Below are 21,817 nucleotides of genomic sequence, written 5' to 3'. Positions count from 1 at the left end.
TCGTGTGCGACAAAAATAGATATATATACTGCCAAACAAAGAGGGCGAGAACAATAGTATACGATGAAGACACCAATAGAAACAGTATGTATTATGGTAAGCGTTCCAGTGTCCGCAAATAGAACAAAACTTTATTTCTTTCTGCACAAAAGAATAATTAGAGGAATTAATTTATGGATTTTTATGATTATGTCTTCCGAATTAAACCTCAGCTTTCTTTCTACCTTCCTTTTAACCTAATTTTATTCGATAGATCGAAGTATTAGTTGGAATCACAGATGGATAGGGAGATCCCCCAATGCAATTAGTTAAGAAGTCAGCCAAAAAGTGCCCACTAAGAATAAGTGCCTTTAACAACCAATAACCGAGCTATACGCATATTTCTTCCCGGGGATCTTGGCGGGAGAAACGTGTGTATGTACGGCGAGAGAGAAAAAAAAACATGCATTTGAACCGCGGCGGCTAGAAAAGGGTAAGAGTGTAAAAGCATAAAAGTTGCTTAAAAGCTTAATTAAATACGAGAAATAAATTGTTCTTTTTGGATTGAGTACACAAACAACATTCAGGATATGACAAGGAACAGCGGCAACGATCAACAGCAACCAGAAGCAACGACATTCTTGGAAATGGTTACACAATGAAAAATAAGAGTATTTATTGTAAAATAATTATATAAAATATATGTGGAAGAAGTTTCAATAAGTGATTGTAGTTTAACAGCATTTTACAATCTCATGATTTATCATGTTCTTCTAATACAAAATCACGAAGTCAGGCCAGAAATTGGTCAAAATCTTGAGAATTTCGGTTCCGAAAAATTCCTGGAAAGTGACGTAATTTCCAAGAATCGCCTAAATCGTGTCACCTCCTATGCTATCATGTTCTTCTGATACAAAATCGCAAAATAGATCGGAAAATTTTGTGCTTTTGAAGTTTCTCAGAAAATATCGTCATATGCAGGGATTTCAAAAGATTTGAGATACCTGTTATGTTATTTTATGCTCTTAATACTTACCAATACTTACCAATACCTAACCGATACTTACCTATTTTCTCGAACTCTTATTCATTTCTTATAACTTATTCCTTGAACCTATGGAGTTTGGGAAGGTTTTAAATAATTAAGTGCTTTGTCGATTTGCAAATAAGATTGTTTTATTCAAATCAATTTGCAAGTTTACAATAGTTCCACAATTTTTCAATTAGTTTACAATTTTCTGTATAGTAATTTACGTTATTCTGTAATTTTACAATGTAAAATTTAAATTTAATTTAAAGAAATTTTCTCTGTTCATTGCTTCAGCTACACCACTTTATAATTTGAATTTGGCGCGGGTTATTTCACGCAGTGTTTAACAGAGGGAGTATGCATACGGTGTCACGAAAATGATAGCTAAATGTCACAACATTAATAGTCATGACTTTCCTGTCACGTGTAAATGTATTAACATGTACGTGAAATAAAGATATTATAGTAAGTACACAAGTGATGAATAATTGGTTTAATCAATGGTAATATCATTACAATTTAAAAGAAATTTAGTAAATGATATTTTCAATAAATGACAGTGTATCTAGAATAAAAGATCTGGTAAAAAAGAAGAAAAATCAGCATGTTTCCGTTGCGACAAATACTTCGATGTGGAACGCGACTGGTTCTTACGAGAGAACCTATAAATTCATGTCAGATTCCATTGATTTTGAAAGATAAACTTAATGTCAGTCTACACAAGCCAATTTTTATACGGATGAACACGAATCTTAGCGAATTATCGGAAGAAAACAAGGAAGAAGATTCTAACAAACATATTCTCGGCAAAGTTGTAGGAAAACTAAAGGTGATGTTTACATGTAAAAAATGTAACTATCGAAATGGGAAAATTATATCGAAACTAGCATACGAAAAAGGAGTAGTTATAATTCGTTGTGACGGCTGCAAGAATAATCACTTAATTGCTGATAATCTTGGGTGGTTCGAGGAATTAAAGAACAAAAGGAATATTGAAAAAATATTGGCGGCGAAAGGAGAGACCGTACGAAAAATCCAAAATGATGTTGATGGATATCTCGAGGCTGTCGCTAAAGAGGAATATGATTTGATTCAACATAATAAAGAACTAGAACAGCGTTTAATAAAAGAGCAAAATGAAACACACGATCAAAATAAGAAGGTTAAATCTACAGAAGAATCGTAGGAAATGTTGTTCAGGAAGCGGAGTTTTTATTTTGACAAAATAGACATAAATATATCTAAATAAATGTAAATACTTTTAAATTTATTGTAGACTATGCGTATTTTTAATGCTATGTTATAATTATGAAGAAACAATAATATCCAAAGTTTGGTTGACATAGAAAGACTTAAATGTTTTTTGATCCTTCATATTACAATTGCTAAAAAAGAACAGCATTATTTCTACTGTGCGTTTGTATACTACATGTAAATAATATTTCTAATATATACAATTTGGTAAAAAATATATATTCTTGAACAAAGTTCCTCAGATCAGATGATGCAAATTCTGTAAGATTTGCCTCTTCATTCAGAGTATTAAATGTACATGCATTTTTTTTTATGAAAACAAATTTAGATATTATATATTTAATATCAATAACATTTAATTTCATTTAAAGAAATGACAGATCTTGGCACATGTAGAAATTATATGGCAAATTTCTAATTGTGTTATGCATTGAATACTTCTCTGTGCATATCAATTAATATGTACATATACATATTATATTTTGTTATAAAAATGTCTTTTCTTACTAACAGTGAAATATATAGATGATAATTAAATCTTTTATAAATGTGTATATATGTATAATACAAATATATATATGTAAAATATGTACGTATATAGTATTAAAAACAAAAGGAATGATTTATTGCTTTTTCCTTATCATGCATATGTAAATCCTATATTTTTAAAAGTTTCTATCGTAAACTTTAAACATCTCTGAAGGCACTACTTCTGTCCAACTTGCAACAGTATTATAATAATGGACTATGAATAATTAATTATGGTGATAATATTGATATTAATAACGTTAAAAATCTCTAAGTACACCAGATATTGGAATGACATGCAAAGTTAATTTCCAAATTCTGCTTGACTTTGTTATCAGACTATGTTTTGTGATATAAGGCACTGTATCTTTTCATTGCAATCAGTCATTTTGATACTTTTGAAATACTAGTGATAATTTTTTTCAGATTTATAATATTGATAAACTAGCATTTAATATTTGTTGAATAATATATTTTAAATATTATTAAAGTGTGTAAAATCATCTTGCCTCTAAAAATAATTATTCTTACATAATTGACAGTGATTATGTAGACTAGTACTTCTTAAACTAATCTTTGCACAAAAATATGTCATTTCACTTCTGCACTTTTATAACATTATAAAATATTGACATGTTTATTTTTGTCATTATTTAGCACAATAAAAATCAGCTTACCCTAGTCATACTGTAGACTAGTATTTTGTTATCATTTTCGGGAACTAAGAATCTCTGGAGCAGAAATAATTAATATATTTGTGTAGTCGCTATTAACTGGAATTATTTTTGATTTTTTATACCCTTTTTGGTTTTGACACAATTGCATATTCACTATTATTAAAGACTTTATGCTTTGGACCCATATTACTGCTTGTAGATGCAGTATCAGACTGATTTGTTTTCTTTCTAATAACACCATATCCAAGATGACTATCATCTGCTAATCTAACAGCAGACATATCTTCAACAATATCATAATTGGACCATGCAGTGCTGGTATCAGCAACGGAAGTATTTAAAGATACATTTGAATGTGAATTTTGAGACATGCTATTAAAGTTTCCAAATTTGAATGTGCCCTTTTGAGTAATTTTAGTTGCAGAACCAAAATGCTCCAATTTGTCGTAATCAGATTCATCATTGGGTACATGATTAGTCGAAGTCACTGGACTATCCGTAATACTAGACTTACTCTTTGAAGAGCTTTGGGACGATATAACAGGCATCATTGTTTCGTATTGGAAATCATCCTCATTTTCTTTGTCTTTATCACTATGCAACAACGAGTTTAATCTCTCTGTGTGATGTATATTGTCAATACCATGAGTTTTCCATGCATCATTTCTTACTTCTACTAGGTCATAAGGATGTCTTTCTTCGTCATCTAATATGGAACTTCCTATCGTTTTTTGAGACATCTCTGGCGAATTATCGCGATTTAATGCTTTGTATTCTCCACAGGCAGGCAACTCTGATACTTCGGGATCTACGCTTTTTTTGTCTAACAAACTGGTGAAAACGTATTTTCGCGGTGGTTTCGCGGGTTTCGGTTTACCGATACATAAAGACGGTTTAGAAGATGAACTAGTATCTAAATTAGATGATGAAGTTGACTGTTTCTGTGAATTTTGCGGTGAAAAGTCAATATCAATTAAGTTAGCAGAACTATTTGGAGAAGGGGGTAAGGCTGCTCTAGATCCAGCTTCCATCGATAAGGCTGCATGATATTGAGCATCATTACAGTCAATGTTTGCATTATTTTCTTCATGCATTAACTTTTTCATTGACCTCATCTTGGAATACATACAACGAAAAATTTCTTGTTGACTGCTGTGTTCCAAGCGAAAAGAACCTTCCCCAGATTCACATTTTCGTCCTGCTTCAAAAATAAACTTTCCATCTTTGTAACCATATCTTCTGATGTATCGATATGGCCAAGTAAATAGAACTACATCCCCATCCATTAATTTAATATCAACTGCAGCTACTACAAGTGTATAGTTTCTAGTTTCTAAACCACATCGCTTAGATGCATCTGTCTCTACCACTTTCACAGAAAATACTCCTTCTCCACTGGTACAGTACAGGTCGTTGTTCTCCTCTATTGTTTGATTAGACACACTATCTTTAAATGCTACTAACTGGAATGCAGTGATCCAATGACTCATATCAGATTCCGAATAGCATCCAAAATAATGAATTCCTGATTTAGTCACAACCTACATACAACAAAAATAAGGAACTGAATCATTTCATTTTACTGTTTGCTAAATATTAAATCTTATGTTAAATGTTTACTTACAATAAATACATGTGACTGATTGCTAGGTGCTATTTTAATGCATGCATCTAACGTGATGATGCGAGGAGCATGTAACTGCAATATAGCTTCTTCTTGATTATCATAAATTTCTACACGTTTGATCCCATAGTTACTAGTCCTAAACAGCTGACAGAATCTTTTGTGCCAAGATTTCTATAAAAGATATAAACAACGTAATTGCCTTTCAATATAAATATTTTAATGTTAAAAAGACTGAAAAGAAACAGATTTTGTGTATTTGAAAAATCATAACTATTGGTATGAATCAAGAATGACGTGTGCTAAGATCGATTCAGCGTTGTTGCACACGCTTGAAATGTCTGGAACTTATCGCGCGAGTTTTAGGTTAATTCATTGATCACTAATCGGTGGCCATCGATATGGACAAATATTTCTTTGAAAGATACAGATAAATAAATAAATAAATGGGGAAAACCAATTTGTCAATGGATCGTGAGAATTTGAAACAAGCATTTATTCATAGTAACGTTAACCAACCTTGAGCTGGCCTAACATTCCCTGCGGTGGTAACAGCAGGATCCCTTGTAACAGAGGTTCCTCGGGCTCCATCGTTTTTTGCGAAACATCAGCAGCCTCACGTATTACTAGGAACGTGCCTTTGCTCCTCGTATAATTTTGAAAAAGTGAATTTTTCCACTTTCACTCCCACTTTTTTCCGTCCGTGCTATTCCTCTCACTGGTTCGCCTCTGCTTTCGAATAGTACTCTATCGTTTACGTTTAGTTTGACAGTTTTCCCGAACACATTCAACCCATTATAATGTACGGCGCTTGACATTTCACAAAAGCTTTAAGCCCGACGTCTTTAACGTCGACTAGATTTGCCGAGGAGAAAAATATTCGTTCGTCTCTATGTGTACGTGTTGCACGGATACATCGTGTATGGTATATAACGACACGAATTGTACTGCTCTTGCATGATTCCCCGACACATTCGGAGCCAACTGTCGGGTAATAGAGGCATGCACGTCCTCCGACCGTACGACGTCGCCCGAATTGTCACGAACGGACATAGAAGCGCGGACTATTCCCGAGAGATAACTCTCGCGCCTCTTCTTTGCCTTCTCTCTTTATGCTTTCTTTCTTTTAACTTGTCAACTTCTAAACTTTGTTTGTAAAAAATTTTTATCACGCATCGTGTGTTATATCTGAGTTATTTCGTTTGATCTGACGTCGAGAATTCCAGAGTGTAATCAATGCGAAACGAAATGGGAGGTGATTTAAATCGAGGATTGTTTGCTTTCTTTCCAGACGCAAGACTTGGTCGTAGATAAGCGTTGTGAGTTGCGACACATTGACTTCCGCTCCTAAACAACGATAATAATTACATTTTTCTCTACTTTCCATTATCAGTCGTTTAATTTTTAATATGATATGTATTGTAATAATTAATTTTATCTGTAATAAAAGTATTTAAAGTAAGAATCTATAATTATTTTCCTTGGTATGTAACACATAATAGCGTGTAGTCATCGAGTCGAAAGTGGAACAAAGTACGACACCGAACAAAAGGAATTTGAAACGCTCCTACGATGAAGTATAAAATCACCAAGCTATGGATGATTTTTTCTTATTAGCGACGTCGACGCGTAGGCTTGGAATAATGCAACCGACGCAACTAGGCTTTATCTCTGGTTTCGTTATACGGAAGTGGTACACCAACCGATATGAAACAATACAATTGTCTCTTGGCTGTGACAAACGCGCGCGCAAACGAAATATGTAATAACATTACTCGGTGTCGATACTTTGCATGCAGACCGATCCAAAGTGCTATTCAATGTTTCTTCAGTTTGTTTCATATCTCTATTTTCTTCAATTTTTAGTAATTCTTGGAACTGTAATATAGCACGCATAGGTATACAATATTAGAAACATTCCAAAGATAAAAATATAAAAAATATATTCATGTGTGAGACTATTATCTCAAACAATATGATAAATAAATTATAATGCGAACAAAATTCTTTACGTGCCTGTAGCGGAGACTTTCATTTTTATAGTATGGATATAATCTTTTCACTTTATCGACTTTCAAGGATTATACATATCTCATTTCTCGTCTATCTCTTTCATTTTGATAAATTTTTCTGAGAACATTATAATATTGAAAAGCTTAGGGTGAGTTTCGCGATGAGTTCGATAGCGCACGCAACTAGGCTAAACAATGTCTCGTTTCAATTTCACGGGGGTTCGATCGTTCGGTAGTTAGTTATTAAAGAACTGACCTTTCTTGTGATTCGCGGTGCATCGAGTTGCATTAGGCTTGCTCGGTATACGGCTCGTGATCGCGATCAGCTCAGCCTGTAATAACGAATCGGCCAAACTAATGAAGTGATACATTATTCACAGGTGTCCTCGGTTATATACCGTACGAACAATACGACGCGCTGTTATTTTAGTTCGTCAATAGAAATGATATCGGTTCTCTTGCTCCTCTGGTGTGTCAATTATGGGGACAGTTACAACAATTTTCCATCTCTAATTACCACCAACGCTACTATGGGTACGAGTGATTTTCCTCTTAAAACAAAACGTAAAAGAAATTTTTCTTCCAAGTGATATTATCCTTTGATGGTGTTATTATCCTTAGAAAGAAATAAAATCGAGTTAAGTTCAGTGAAAAAGAATTTTTTTAAACAGCCGTCATCATCGATAAAAGCTTCTTTGATAACAATGGCGAGCACCGAAATATTATGGGGGTGGTGCACGATTTAATCATAAATACTGTGAAAAAGGAGATGCACATAGGTGGCATAGTTGTGCGTATTTTTCGTGATGCGGATGTCAATCTATGGCAAGGTAAACTCTACATCTTGAAATATGGTTAATTATCATTCGGATTACTCACTAACCCTCGTTATTTCTTAATCGCTGACAAGGCTATACAATCCTTTTATCTGTCGCGAGTTGCTGTATAACGTGGCGCCTGCACGAGGTCGCACGAAAGGAAGAATTGATACATCTCGCTATAACAGGTACAGAGGTATCGTTTTTTAAATATTCTAAATTAAGAAAATCTAAATAAATGAGAAGAACCTAAAAATGTAGTACCGTTCTCTAGAGATTCTGAATTAAGGAAACCTAAGAAAAAAGTTTATCATTTCAAGATCCAGATTGTCCCCGAATTCCAGAGAAGGATGGCATGAGCATGCCGGTGGTGGTGCCAGGAGAAGAGCTGTCACAGATTTTTCTCGACTTAAGGATGATGAACATTCTACCCTGGAACGTGATCAACATTCTCCACGATGATACATTCGGTGATAAGGGCAACTAGTAGCTGCGATAATGGCACGTGAGTCCTTTTATCTAATCTGATCTGTGTTCATGGCTCGTTTCAGGCAGAGACACGATCAGCAGAGTAATGACAGCCATCTCGGACAAGTTACCGAACAAGCAAGTGAACTTGATCTCTAGATCGATTTTCACGTTGAAACACGAAACGACGAGAAGTGAAAGGAAAAGTTCGGTGAAGAAGACGTTGAACGATTTCCACGTGGAACAACTGGGACATTGTTTCTTAGTTATTGCTACTGTCGACATGATTGCTGATGTGATGGGCGTGGTGAGATCTCTGTTCTTATAAAAATCTCAAACACCATGATAAGCGACATTTTTCGTTTCTTGTTAGAAGACCAATACGTTGTCAATTCCATATCAAACATTTGAAAATTTCCGGAGGGATTTCTTAGGTTGAGATTTTTCTTTCAAGGCGAGATCCTTGAAGATGGTCCATCCAGGTAGTCAATGGTTGTACGTGATCACCGACAGCGCGTCGAAGAATATGACCAATATGACGGCATTCGTTGATTTATTGGCAGAAGGAGGAAACGTAGCCTTCATGTACAACGCGACCAATTTGAGCAACTACTGTGAAGTAACGATCTATATTTTCAGATAATTAACTGCTGGGATTGCTTCATTTGTTGCAAAACGAACTTATTACACAATATTAAAAAAAAGAAAAAGAACAAAGTAATTCCCAAAGAAATATTATAAGCAATCCCTCTATAAAATTTCTTTCATATAGGACAAATAATTGTTGAAAGATTCTTGCTTCAGATCAAGCTGATATGTTACGTGGAGGAATTGATTCAAGCACTGGCAAAAGCTCTTGAGTACTCCTTGACGAACGAGATTGATCTGTTTAAGAGCATGGAAGAGGAGAAGTTCGAGATGATCAGGCTAACGAAACGCGAGAGGCGAGCGGAACTCCTGAAGAACATTAGAGTCAGTAAATTGTACACGAATTTATAGCGAAACGTCCTTTAACCGAACTAAAATCGAAACTATGTTTCCGTCAGATACACCTTTCCCAAAACGCGTTTGCTTCAGAAGGTTTCTGCGGACGGTGCTTGTTATGGAGATTCTCCTCATCCATAACTTGGGGAAATTTCTTTTCTCGTGGTAGAAACATGGCACACCTGTTGGATATAGGCACATGGTCACCTGGTTTCGGAGTAAATCTAACGGACGTGATTTTTCCTCATATCGCGCACGGATTCAGGGGCACTAATTTACCAATTGCGACTTACCATGTGGGTAAACAATCTTTTAACTTATTTATTTGAATCTTTGTAATGGAAGTACTTTTGGGAATTATTGGCTAAAAAAGAAAAATTAGCAAGACAAACAAGTAAAGTATTTCTTGTGTTATTGTTTAGAGAGGAAAATTAATTTATTAAGCCTTTATTCGAATCTTTTTCATTTCAACTTCGACACAACCATGTAATCGAGTTGAAAATTTATATATTATTTTAGAATCCACCATGGCAGATAATTTCTGTGAGTAAAACAGGCAAAAAACTATATGAAGGATTGGTATTCGATGCGATCAATTACTTAGGCTCGAAATTGAATTTCTCTTATACGGCGATTACGCCGGAAGTGACTCGAAATTCAAACTCTTGGAATACTTCTCGGTACGCCAAGCTTGGCGAGGTAAGGATTTATATACACACTCTGTTCTTTGTCCCTCGTCTTCTTCGTCGGCTAAACGCTTCTGTTCTTAGAAAATTAAAGAAATGACCATGTCGGCTACCAGAAAAGTGCCAAAAGAGGTGATCGATTTGGTGCGAGACAGGGAGGTTCTTTTAGGTGCTTGCGCGATCACTGTAAATGAAAATAAGAAGGACGCGATTAATTTTACTGTACCTATTTTCGTGCAGACCTATAGTTTTTTAACTTCCAGGCCTAAACAATTGTCTAGAGCTCTCTTGTTCGCCTCACCGTTCACCAAAGAGGTTTGTATAGATACAACATTTCTTTTTATAGCAACAATGCTACCGGATCATTGAATAATATAGGTAACTTTTGTATAACGAGAAAGTTAGGTCTCAAAAAATCGTCTGAAAAGTATTTTTAAGTTATTACTCGAGGGTTGGTCGTTGCTCAAAACTTAGCCCAACAAATCTTCCTTCGAAATAGCTTGAAAATAAAACCGAAGAAGCGAGGCAAATATAGCGTACATATAATATTATCGAACATTAAGTCGCTTAATAGTTTTTCACAAGGTTTCCTGTGCTTCTCACAGTGACAGAAACGAATCGACGTAGTTACAAAAAGATCGCAGAGCGATATTTCGTGCCTGTGCTAAAAGCGTTCGCTAATGTTTCGGCATTCCGCTACGTAATAGCGCATAATGACAGAACTATAAAGATTGTCGTCGTTCGGTTCGGTATGCTCCGTGCTGGCATTCCCCTAACGTTCCGGCTGCCTTTTAGACGTGGGCCTGTCTGGCGGTATCCATTATCGTAATGGGTCCGATCTTGTACCTGGTTCACAAGTACAGCCCGTACAGCATCAAGACCTCGGGCCTAAAGTCCTCGTTTCAATGTGTGTGGTACGTGTACGGGGCGCTTCTTCAACAAGGTACGACTTTATTGTCCCGTAAACCGCCTCTATTTCTCGCACGTTCACGCGATGCAAGCTTCTGGCGATTTTATTACCGATCAACAGGTCAAATGTTCTGTATTTATCGCATACAAATTTTATTTGTTGGCATATAACTTTTCTGTGGTGGCTCACAAAATTTGAAACCAATTTGAAAGCATATAAAAATTATAATATACTTTCCGGAAACATATATTTAGTACAAAATTGCAGAATATTTCAGAACCTATTGTTTTGTATCAATAGAAGCAGAAATCAGTACAATTTCTCATACCGCATAATCTTACAACTTCAGGAATGTGTTAACGAGGGTTAATAAGCAATGGTAACAATACTCATTGCCAGAATATCGGCTCGTAAATTTCATGCGTTTAAATTCTTTCCATTTCCATACAGTAACCAAACACCTTCCTCTACCCTCTCTTTATTTGCTAATTGAAATTCAACGATCAAAAAGTACCTACTATAAAAAAAAAAAAGAAATCTCACGCCATCGAAATAAAATTCAAAAAATTCCAGGAGGAATGTATCTGCCGCATTGTGACAGCGCTCGCATACTGATCGGCGTCTGGTGGTTGATCGTGATGGTCGTGGTAGCTACTTACTCCGGAAGTCTGGTCGCCTTTCTCACTTTTCCACGAATGGACGCCTCTATCCTAACCGTAGACGATCTGCTCGCGCGTAAGGACGGGATCACCTGGAGTTTTCCAAACGGTAGCTTTCTCGAAATGTACCTGCAGGAGACCGACGAGCCTAAATACCATACTTTATTGTCGCGCGCGGAAAGTCACAACGACACGGAGGAAGAGAAACTGATGGAACGTGTGAAGGATGGGAAACACGCTCTGATCGACTGGAGAAGTTCCCTCAGGTATCGTTCGTGTCGAATCCATACAAAATTTCGTGGAAATTAACGAGACCGTGAAATAGGTTCTTGATGAGGAAGGATCTGTTGTTGACCGGAGTCTGCCATTTCTCGTTGAGTATGGACGAGTTTCTCGATGAACCTATCGCCATGATCATTCCACACGACAGTCCTTATTTGCCTGTCATTAACGCGGAGTAAGTTGCGCGTTGACTTCTGAACGATAAAAGTCGGTAATTAGTTGGGGTAATGGTTTGGAATGTAAGATATAACGGGATACGTTAGAACGAAAGAAACTAGAGAATAAAGTCTGGATAGTATTGATATTAATTAAGTTTTGGCACGATTGCAATATATTTTTATAAGTTTCTTTAGAAGCTGTATCATTTCTATTAGGAAAAGTTTGTTCTAGCGTGTCCCATTGTACTCGTAGTTTCATTTATTCCACGAATTAAGATTGTTTGGATGAAACGGAGTCTTCGCAACGTAGATTGCATCGAATGCTGGAGTCTGGGATGATGAATAAATGGATCACGGAAAGGATGCCAATAAAAGACAAGTGCTGGGAAGTGCCAGGAAGCAATCAGGCGGTGAACAAACGGAAAGTGAACGTCACCGATATGCAAGGAATATTTTTCGTATTGTTCATGGGTATTGTCTTTCAAATCCATCGTCGCAGATTTTATCAGCATCTTAATTAAAAGATTTCTTCGTTATTTTAGGCATAATACTGGCTTTCTTCTTTCTCTTTTGCGAGTGTTATTGTCATAGACGCAAGATATCTAAGGAACGAAAATTAATTCATCCCTTCGTCTCTTAAATCTCGAAACATTAATATTAAGATGCAACGAAAATAAAATAGGAACAAAATCATTTTCTGCTATTTGTCACTCCTTTGTCCTTTATCCACCAGTGTCCCAATATAGGCGATACGTGATTTCTCCCCGGAAAAACGAATCAAACCGACGTAATGCGCCGAAACGCACGTGTAATCACTTCTTTTCTACTTTTTTGTTCCATAATTACTGGCTGAACAAAAAAAGCGTGCTTGGTACTAGTCGACGTAACCGGAAGACCTAAAAATCCTTGCTCAATCCAAGCTCACGATTTTTTCGAATTTCTTTTCCTTCGTTACATCGATCCAGAAGAATCACGAACGTTGAGCAGAGCCATAAAATTGAGAAACCAGTAGTTGTTAGTCCATTTCTACCGACAATTCGCATGGCCAAGCGGGCGCGAAATGATTCTCGCCAATGAAATAGCGACCAATGGCCCGCGGACGTTCGCAAGCCATTACAATTACCATCACGAACGTCTAATTTGCGGGTAATGGACGGCACCGGATATTGCGTGGATATCCACGCAACGTTCGAAGTCGAAAACGTTCGATTCGTTCCATCACTGGCGCTCGGAACATGCTTTTTTATCGTTAGTTGCACGAGAATCGTGGCAACGTTTCGTGGATGCTATCTATGGAGTTAATCTGAAGAAAATGTACGCGGTAACGGCAATTATTCTGTACTGTGCAAGCAATAAAGATTATTTATTTATTCACTGGTAAAATGCTGGTAAAATCTACTTGATATTATGCAACATGAAGATATTAGACTTTATTGCAAAATCGAGATTTACCATCTGCAGTTAAGAAGATTGACACGGATGCTCTTTGCACAGGTATTTCGAGGATTCGTTCATTGTTTCGTTAAGTCGTTAATTTTACTTGGAAGACTTCGCGCCTAACAAGGTTTATTGCATTGTGAACAGTAACGACCGCAACATTGAGCAAGACTTATGACGCGTATGATTCAGTTGCTCCCTGTTACGTTACGCTGGAAGTTGCCACAACTAGTTACTTTATTAAGATCACACTCGAAGAAGAATGGAAGTTGCAAGTGTGCGAACGCGAGAGCGAAGAAAGGTCGGCTTCTACTTGTTTATCTTCGAATAATTTGCTTGTTTTCGAATTCATAGAAATCTATGTAATTATTCTTTTACCCCTTAACTGTTACTATCGGGTCATAGAATACTCCATACATAAATATTATTATAATTTCGTTCTAGAATAGTCGTCGCATCAACGCGAACTAAATTAATCGATGTTATAAATTGTCACCTAAATTTACAAACCCTTTAGATTCCACCATTCGCGCAGTCACTACAAAATGTTTAAAAAATCTTAATAAAATAAGTAGATTTTTGAAGGAACGAATTTTCCAATTAAAAATATGACTCTTATTTTATTAATTAATTTTCTTGAATTCTTCAAAACTAAATTCCACCACTTATTCAGTCGCCATTAAATTTCCACAAGCTCGCGAATCCCCGGGATCCGAAGAACCCATAACAAGATTTGGAGGAACGAATCCGCCGCGATTCTCTGAATAATTCTGAATAATTCTCCTCCTCTTGTTCCTCATTCTTCTCCTACTACCAACTTGGCATCCTCTGGGGAAGCTGGAACCCCGGCACACGGTTTCGCGAAGGGGAAAGGAGAAAGACGAGCGCGCGATATGACGGCGTACATAGACACGGGTTTATCTACCTGACGACCTTGCCGTTTAAAAAATCGCAGAGTGGCCGGCAGAGGCTCGAGCAGGCGGCGTGCACCATCCGCGAGCCAGTTCCGACGTAGAGAGCGGACGACTAAGACTAATCCTAACAGAGCTGCCTGTCGACCCACGTTTCCGCGCCACCGTGTTGCGCTTCCTTTCGTAAATCGAGAGAGAATCCACGAGGAGACGGGTTGTCCATGCTCCTCGCCAGTCGACCTGTGCTCCTCGTCCGCCAGTTATCCAGCAACCAGTCGCGATTAATATGGGCGCCTGGATGTCCTGGCTGATCCTGTTGCAGCGTACGTATTTTTATTCCCTTTTCTTTTATTATTCCGATTTAATGTTCGTCTATTGGTTGACAGTTCAGAGTATTAAACTTTTGCAATTTCCGCGTAATATATACGAGATTTATGTTAGGATTAAATTAATCTTCCTTACGATTCCATGAAAATATTCTTCAACGGTGTCGTTCGTACTCGGTGAATTGTCTTTAACTTAGGATTTAATCGAGTCTTGTTAAAATCTTATAATTTTTCTGTGGTAAATATTCCAACAGTGTCGTTCATGCTCGAGGAATAGTCCTTAACTTAGGATTTAACCAAGCCTCCTTGAGGTTCTATAATTTTTCAGTGAAAACGTTCCAACAACGTCAATTGGTATTTGAGAAATTGTCCGTATCTTAGGATTTAATTAATCTTCCTTAAGATGATGCGATTATTCAATGAAAATATTCTCCAACAGTGTCGTCCGTGTTTGTCCACGGCTACGACAACGTGGGATTCGACGGCTGGTATCAACCGGTTCCGCATCGGCCGGTCGACATCATCACGGACGTTATTAACGACCTAGGCGTGCGGATTCTGCAACAGTACACGGCCCACGGGAACGTTGCATTCTCGCCGACGGGGGTTGGCTTCATCCTGGCCGCACTTTACGAGGGCTCGGCTGGCAGAGGAAGACAGCAGATCGCGGATGCTCTTGGTCTACCGCGAGATCGAGACATCACCAGGATCGGTTTTCGCGATATTCATCGTAGATTGAGGGTAAGAATTATCCTAGTCATTTCTGACTCTCGTTAACCCCTCCAGAAGTATCTTCAATATTTTAATATTTTGATAATTTGACGATATGGAATTGATTGACAATGCACTGAACTTCAAAACAGCTCCCTTATAAAAAATACAGGCTATGACTTTCTGTGAAACTGCGTCTTTTCGTACTCTTCATATTTCATTGCTCTGTTCTGAGCATTTTGAGCAGCGGTGTATGTATAAATTATCACATGCCAGCTATTTCTTTTATATTCTTTGTAAGTTTGGAAAAATCCGAGCATCAGAGGGTTAAATTCTTCATTGTTGCATAATACGTTCGATGAGTGCGATTAGACACAGTAAAGGAACACGGAAAATTTGCTGCGTCAGTTCATTTGAGGCTTGAACGCGTAATTTCTCTTCTTTAACTAGCAGTTTCTCTTTTGGTCGATCGCCCTTTTCGAACAAGTTTCATAACGAATCAAACATCCGTGACGGGTCTATAGTAATTATTTCTGTATTTCAAAGACGTATTTGAACGCCGATGGATTCCTCGGGGGTCTAACGCTCAATCACGAGAACACGAAACTGAGGCCGGAGTACGAAGACATCCTTCGGTTCTACGGATTCGATCTGTCTATCCCTGAGGAGGAGACCAACGAAACCGAAACTACTTCTCTACCAGAAACAACTAGTGCGATGACTGAACAATCGACGACCGAAGCAAGAACGTTGGTTCCTGACGAAACTACCACGCCAAGTACAACAATAAGAACTATGCAGAGTTCTGAGATCACTAGCGATATACCAATGTCCACTACTCCCATGGTTGAACTTATTGGAATGACCTTAAGCACCGTAGACGAACAAGATAGATTGACACAAACTATTTCTGATAGCTCTGTTTTAACGGGTGCTACAGTAGCTACTACCCTGCCTAGTTTAGTTACAACTTTATCTACCGAGGCAATGAATACATCTACGAGCACCTTGCCTAGTTCAATTACAACTTCATCTGAAACTTCTACCACTGTTATTTCTACTATTACTACTACTGCAGCTACTACAACAACTTCTGAAATACCGCAGACAACCGTTACAAATTCTGCTCAACCTATAACGACGGTCACTTCCACACCAAGTATTCAATCGCCAAATGCTGATGGAACATCAAGTACGCCATCGACTTTGACGAGTACTGTTGCGATTATATCTACTCCAAGTTCAACTTCAGAGACGGCCGTAACATTTTCAACATCAATGGAAACAAATTTAGAATCGACGATTACATCTGCTATTGGACAGACGACCGTTTCTACTGATCAGGCCACCGAATTTGTGATGACGACGGAACCTATCACGGAGTCAACGACCGCGTTAACAGGCTCTACGCCAAGTTCTACGTCAACAACTACCGGAACTACTGTCATCGCGTTATCCGCAGAAACTTCAGAAACGTCAGCAGCCAATGTCACAGAAGCTTCAACGAGTTCGACGATCCCAACTCAGGCGAACGAGGCGTCGTCCACGAATGGACCACCTGCTGATGAGAATACCGTTTCAACGGGTTCGAACAATCAGTCTATCCCGAACGAGATGGGATCTACCGATTTGCCAGTCACGACCACAAGTGAAACCGGGTCGACTGGACAGCTGACCACTGTATCCTCGAGCACGATGATGAATCGAAGGAAACGTAGCGACAGGAGCCCCAGGGGATTCTTCTCTAGCTATCCAGGTAGAGTGTTTTATTTTCGTTTTATTCTTCTTTTTCTGTTATTCGCTCTTTCATTCCTCTATACGTTGATTAACAGGATGGATGAGATGAGTGTGGAGAATTTTGTAAAAAATGATTAAGACGAATGGCGAAGGATCTTAGTTAGAGCGCTGATGAATCTGGTTGGTTTATTGTATTAGGATCCGTGAAAAATAAAAGGGAGATAGAGATTAGAAATTGGGATAAATTAGTGGTTGTCTGACACGCTATACAGTTTGTAGATTTTTCGGGTTCTTTTAGGCTTTCGTGTCTCTCTATCCTTAAAGAGTAACATTATAGAGTATTTATATTAGCGTGGCTGCAAAAAGTATTGGCGCATACTCCTATTTTCTAACGAAGTACTCTTTCGTATCGAGTTCTACATTTCATTTTCACAGTATCAAGTTTTTGTAGTCATCTGTGTTTTTTTACACGTAGAATAATTTTTTTGACGTGTTGGCTAGACTATTTAATTTTCATCTATTAATTTCGTAACTTGTGTCCGAAAATAATTTTTTAATAGAATTTTTCTACTATCTATGGTTTTATTTTTTGCATTTCAGACGAAGGAATTTGGATGCAGGACCTAGGAATCTGGAAGCCTTACTCCACGACCTTGAACGAGGCATCCGTCAGAGACTCGACGGAGATATCGTTCCTAGTAAACGGCTGCGATGTCTCCTCCGTTACGGCTTCCAGATACTTCGCAGTTCTACCTTTTGCCTATTTTCCATCGCTGCACGCAGTTGCACTTGAGTTTCCGCTTGATGTAAGAATCATATTTCTCTTCCACGAAAAGCTCTCAAACATATATTTATTTTAATAATTACTATTATAATTATTCATCTAAACGTATGTCGTACGGCCTTACCGCCCGTATGCAGAAAACTATAAACTGATAGGATCTATAATTACTGTGGCGACACACGAACAATTATGTTGTCCTCTATTTTAAAATCTACAATACGAAGAGTACATATTGATCAACAGATAAATGATTATACATAATATCGACGTGTGACAATTTTTTAAAAATTTCCCTCATACTTACTGCGGCATATCGTCTCTTCAATGAATAATGGAACGATTAATAAAGATACTTGAAATAAATAATAAAGATTTACTAACTAAAAATATTAGAATTGCAAAATTACAAGTTGTACGTTGTAGACTTCTATAACTTTGCAATTTTATATTATACAGAATAGTGAAACGAGTGGCAGCTTGTAAAATTCATTCGTGAAATTTAATTTACTTTAACATTAAATTTATGATTGCCGTAAGAGAGAATTTATTAGTACTGATAGCTAGTAACTCGCGACTTGCCAAGTTTCACCGTTAACGGTAGTTTAATTATACAAGAGGATCCTGAACGTAAAGAGTCATCGAATGATTTCTGTACGAAATCACGTTTCTAACTCGTCATTCCAGGATCCAAGGTACAATATCCTGCTAATGATGGCGACAGACAGAAGGGACACGTATCGTTTGGCGAGAGATCTTGGCGGGAAATCGTTGAGACTATTGCGGAAGCAGTTACAGGCTACTTGGGTCAGGGCCACCATTCCGTCCTTTATGTTGCGCGGTTTTGTCACATTAACGTCTTTCCTGCAAAGGGTACGAAGCACAATTTCGTTACAAAAAAAACTTAAACAGTTATTCAGTTTGTTTCTCCTCCCGAAATAGATCGAATCATTGAAGAATGAATTTTAATAGATCAAAAGGGAACGGTTCTGAAAACCTGGCCGAACCGTGCTTTCCGGTGTTCGCCGCTCGATATTTTGCCATTAGTCGCGGCCATTAAGCGCCTAATTACTTAATCGCGTTAGTCTAGAGATCTTGAGCGCACTTTCCGTTTCTCGTCACGGCTGTATTCCGCGAAGCAGAGCGATCGGCACAACGCGTAGCCTTCTTGACGACACGTAATTCACGACAATTCGAAGCGCACAGCGAAAAATGAGAATTGTTTAATAGACGTAATTCTGGGCCCGGCACCATTCTACTCGCGAGTTTTACGGCCGATTCCACTGTTATTTCAGCATTCTCACAGGTTTTAGTGCCTTTGAATAGACGATGTTCAGCTTGAGATAATTTGACTCTTGAAGTTAAAGTCTTTTGTTCTATTGAGCCACTTCACGCGGTCGAATAGGATTATTTAAAATCGTCGTTGACTTTGCCTAACAATGTACTATTTTTACCAGCGTTTAATCATTTCTCCATATTTTTCACTATTTCCTTTCGTTCGATTATATTCTTTGAACCGCGTTATTTAACGATTCTAATTAACGTCTTGATAACTTTTCCCGTTATTTGATTATATATATTTAATATTTCGTTATAAAAAAATTAATCTCATTTTCAGTTGGGAATTCTGGACGTGTTCGAGCCTAGAACCGCCGACCTCTCACCAATGACACCAGATCTTGGTGTGTACGCCAGAGACGTGCAACAGAGTATCGGGGTGAACATCAGAAACTATATGAAACCTGACAGAACCCACTCTCGTGAGTCGACTTATCGTCCTACCGATCCTCCATTGATCGTTCCACTGCGTCGGGACTATTATCGATACTATCATCCAGGTTTCTGTTCTCTGCTTTCTTCGTTCTACTGCACTCTTCCTCTACTTTCCTTATAACTTCAAACTGGCGTTAAATATTTTAGAAGACCTAGCATTCTTCCTTCGCAAGAATTTTTCCAATATTTTTATCCAGTATTTTCCTCCCGAGAACAAATTTTTCCATAGAATTATACTCTTGCTAGAGGATGTCGGAGAGTCTCGAATTTCTCGTGTATGGGAAACAGAAGAGGATATCTCGGATTATCGTAGGAGGAAGCGATCAGCGATTAGCAAGGTTCGATCAGGTAATCGCTGTGACGCAATATCCACAGGTGAAATTGCGATTCTACGGTGCATGTCGTTCGCAAACAACAAGATATCGGTGGACGCGCGGCGGACAAGTGTCTGACGATGCCTTGCCGTTACTACTGGCGCGTGTCTGATCAGTTTCCCCTTCCTTTTTATTTTCTTCTTCGTATTAGATTGCTACATAAATTCTGTTAGTCAGAGTATATCTCTTACGAATTCGATTTACGATATCCATCTATGTGACTGTTGTGCTATATCTCTTTCATAAAAATTTTCGAATTCATAATTAAACAAAGACATTTTAAAGGAATCATTAATAAAAACATTTTTTAACCGGCGAAAACAAATTTAGCTACTATAAAATTAATTTCAAAATTGATTTGATCATACCTTTAGAATTTTGTAGATCTAGATTTCAGATTTAGGATTTATTTTAGAATTTTATTATATTTTTCTTAATGTTAAGAATATGTGTTTGTGGAAGACGGAATTTTTAGAGACACGCGGTGAAATAGAAATCTTCGCGAAGATCGGGGCATCGCGAACCGCGCCGAATTCGATTGATTCGTCAAGGGACTATCTCGTCGTTGGTAGATTGCCGGATCTGTAACTCGATACACTCTCTCGTCGAGGTTGTTGACTGGCAACCAACGTCGTATCAGCAAACTGCATCGTGAGAATTGAACAAATATCGCTGTTAGTTTATTTTCTTTGAAAGGAAGAAAACAGATCCATATAATAGTTAATTTCTCTTTTTTACCGCGAAGTCATTAGATGTTTGATTACGCAAAGATTCTGAGAGATTCGCCTTTCCTTCGATCGTCTGTCGAATGTCGAATCGTCGCTAATTCGTTGTTTGTTCGTCCAAGAGCTGTCGTTTCCGGTTTATTGTAATCGACGCCGGCCACGATCAAGAATATTCTCAGTATTGTTATAATGTTGGCTGGATTTAATCACTGATATCCTGTGTGCCTGACTCACCGAGGGAAATAAATAAAAAGACCTTGCGTTCGTTCTCCGTTATGCCTACTAGGAATTCCTGAATCGTTACAAGGAATGCAGCTCGTAAATATTTTCATTAATCTGTCAGCTGCTTGTTTCCAATTTTCATCCTCTCTCTCCATTTTTCAGACTCCTTGTTACTCGCTTCATTTACTTAAAACTTCTTTATCATTTGCACTGTACTAGCTTATAACTGAGATGATTTCTGGAAAAAGGGTCTATAGGTCTATAATAAAAGATCACTTAAAAATAACATAAGTAGTTATGGTTTGTTGGTTTTTTAATTTAGTTACTGAGTTTGGTAGCTAAGAGGAAGTACTTTAACACGATATACTTGAAAAAGAGTCTTATGGAACCCTTGGTCTTGTCTTATGGACCCATTTTTTGGAAAGCTTCTCAATTAAATAATTTTATCGAGTTTTAATAAGTAAGCTTTTAGAGTTACGAATAAGATATTTAAAAGGAATTTTTCTTTGTAGGAAATGGATTATTCGAGAGGGCAGGGCCAGTGCCATTTACAGTTGTTCATCCGTTCCTCTACTTCATCGTCGACGCAGAGACTTCGGTAGCTTTGATCGCTGGTCGGGTTAACGATCCGCTCAATTCGCGAATTTTGTAACTCTTAACCTACTTGAGAACAAAGATGGACAAGTTCCGGGTAGTAATAAACACATATGTTTATTTGACATACTTATAAATATCGTTATATATCTATAAA

The 21,817-nt window shown here is 37.6% G+C and overlaps 2 protein-coding genes and 1 pseudogene across 2 annotated transcripts in view; 2 read left to right on the top strand and 1 right to left on the bottom strand.

Moving 5' to 3' along the window:
- The window catches only part of LOC138184248 (uncharacterized), an 83,927-nt gene extending 81,461 nt beyond the window's left edge, over positions 1-2,466 (top strand). Inside the window, exon 2 of the mRNA XM_069122052.1 lies at positions 1,476-2,466. Coding sequence (XP_068978153.1) covers positions 1,614-2,195 — 582 coding nt within the window. The 5' untranslated portion in view covers positions 1,476-1,613 and the 3' untranslated portion in view covers positions 2,196-2,466. The remainder of the gene's footprint in view (positions 1-1,475) is intronic.
- On the bottom strand, positions 2,246-6,110 carry Dok (docking protein homolog). The gene is made up of 3 exons (XM_069122022.1): positions 5,612-6,110; positions 5,093-5,266; positions 2,246-5,009 (listed from the first exon to the last, which is right to left on the bottom strand). Exons 1-3 carry the CDS (start codon positions 5,681-5,683, stop codon positions 3,585-3,587), a joined length of 1,671 nt encoding a protein of 556 aa, XP_068978123.1. The 5' UTR covers positions 5,684-6,110; the 3' UTR covers positions 2,246-3,584.
- A 1,437-nt stretch (positions 6,111-7,547) lies between these two features.
- On the top strand, positions 7,548-21,777 carry LOC138184386 (uncharacterized; annotated as a pseudogene).
- Positions 21,778-21,817: the final 40 nt, after the last annotated feature.

The sequence above is a fragment of the Bombus flavifrons genome, chromosome 10 (genome assembly GCF_040668555.2).
Source record: "Bombus flavifrons isolate JBK064 chromosome 10, iyBomFlav1_principal, whole genome shotgun sequence".
NCBI lineage: Eukaryota > Metazoa > Arthropoda > Insecta > Hymenoptera > Apidae > Bombus > Bombus flavifrons.
The sequence above is the reverse complement of the archived record's forward strand: the minus strand, read 5'-3'. Positions and strand labels throughout refer to the sequence as shown.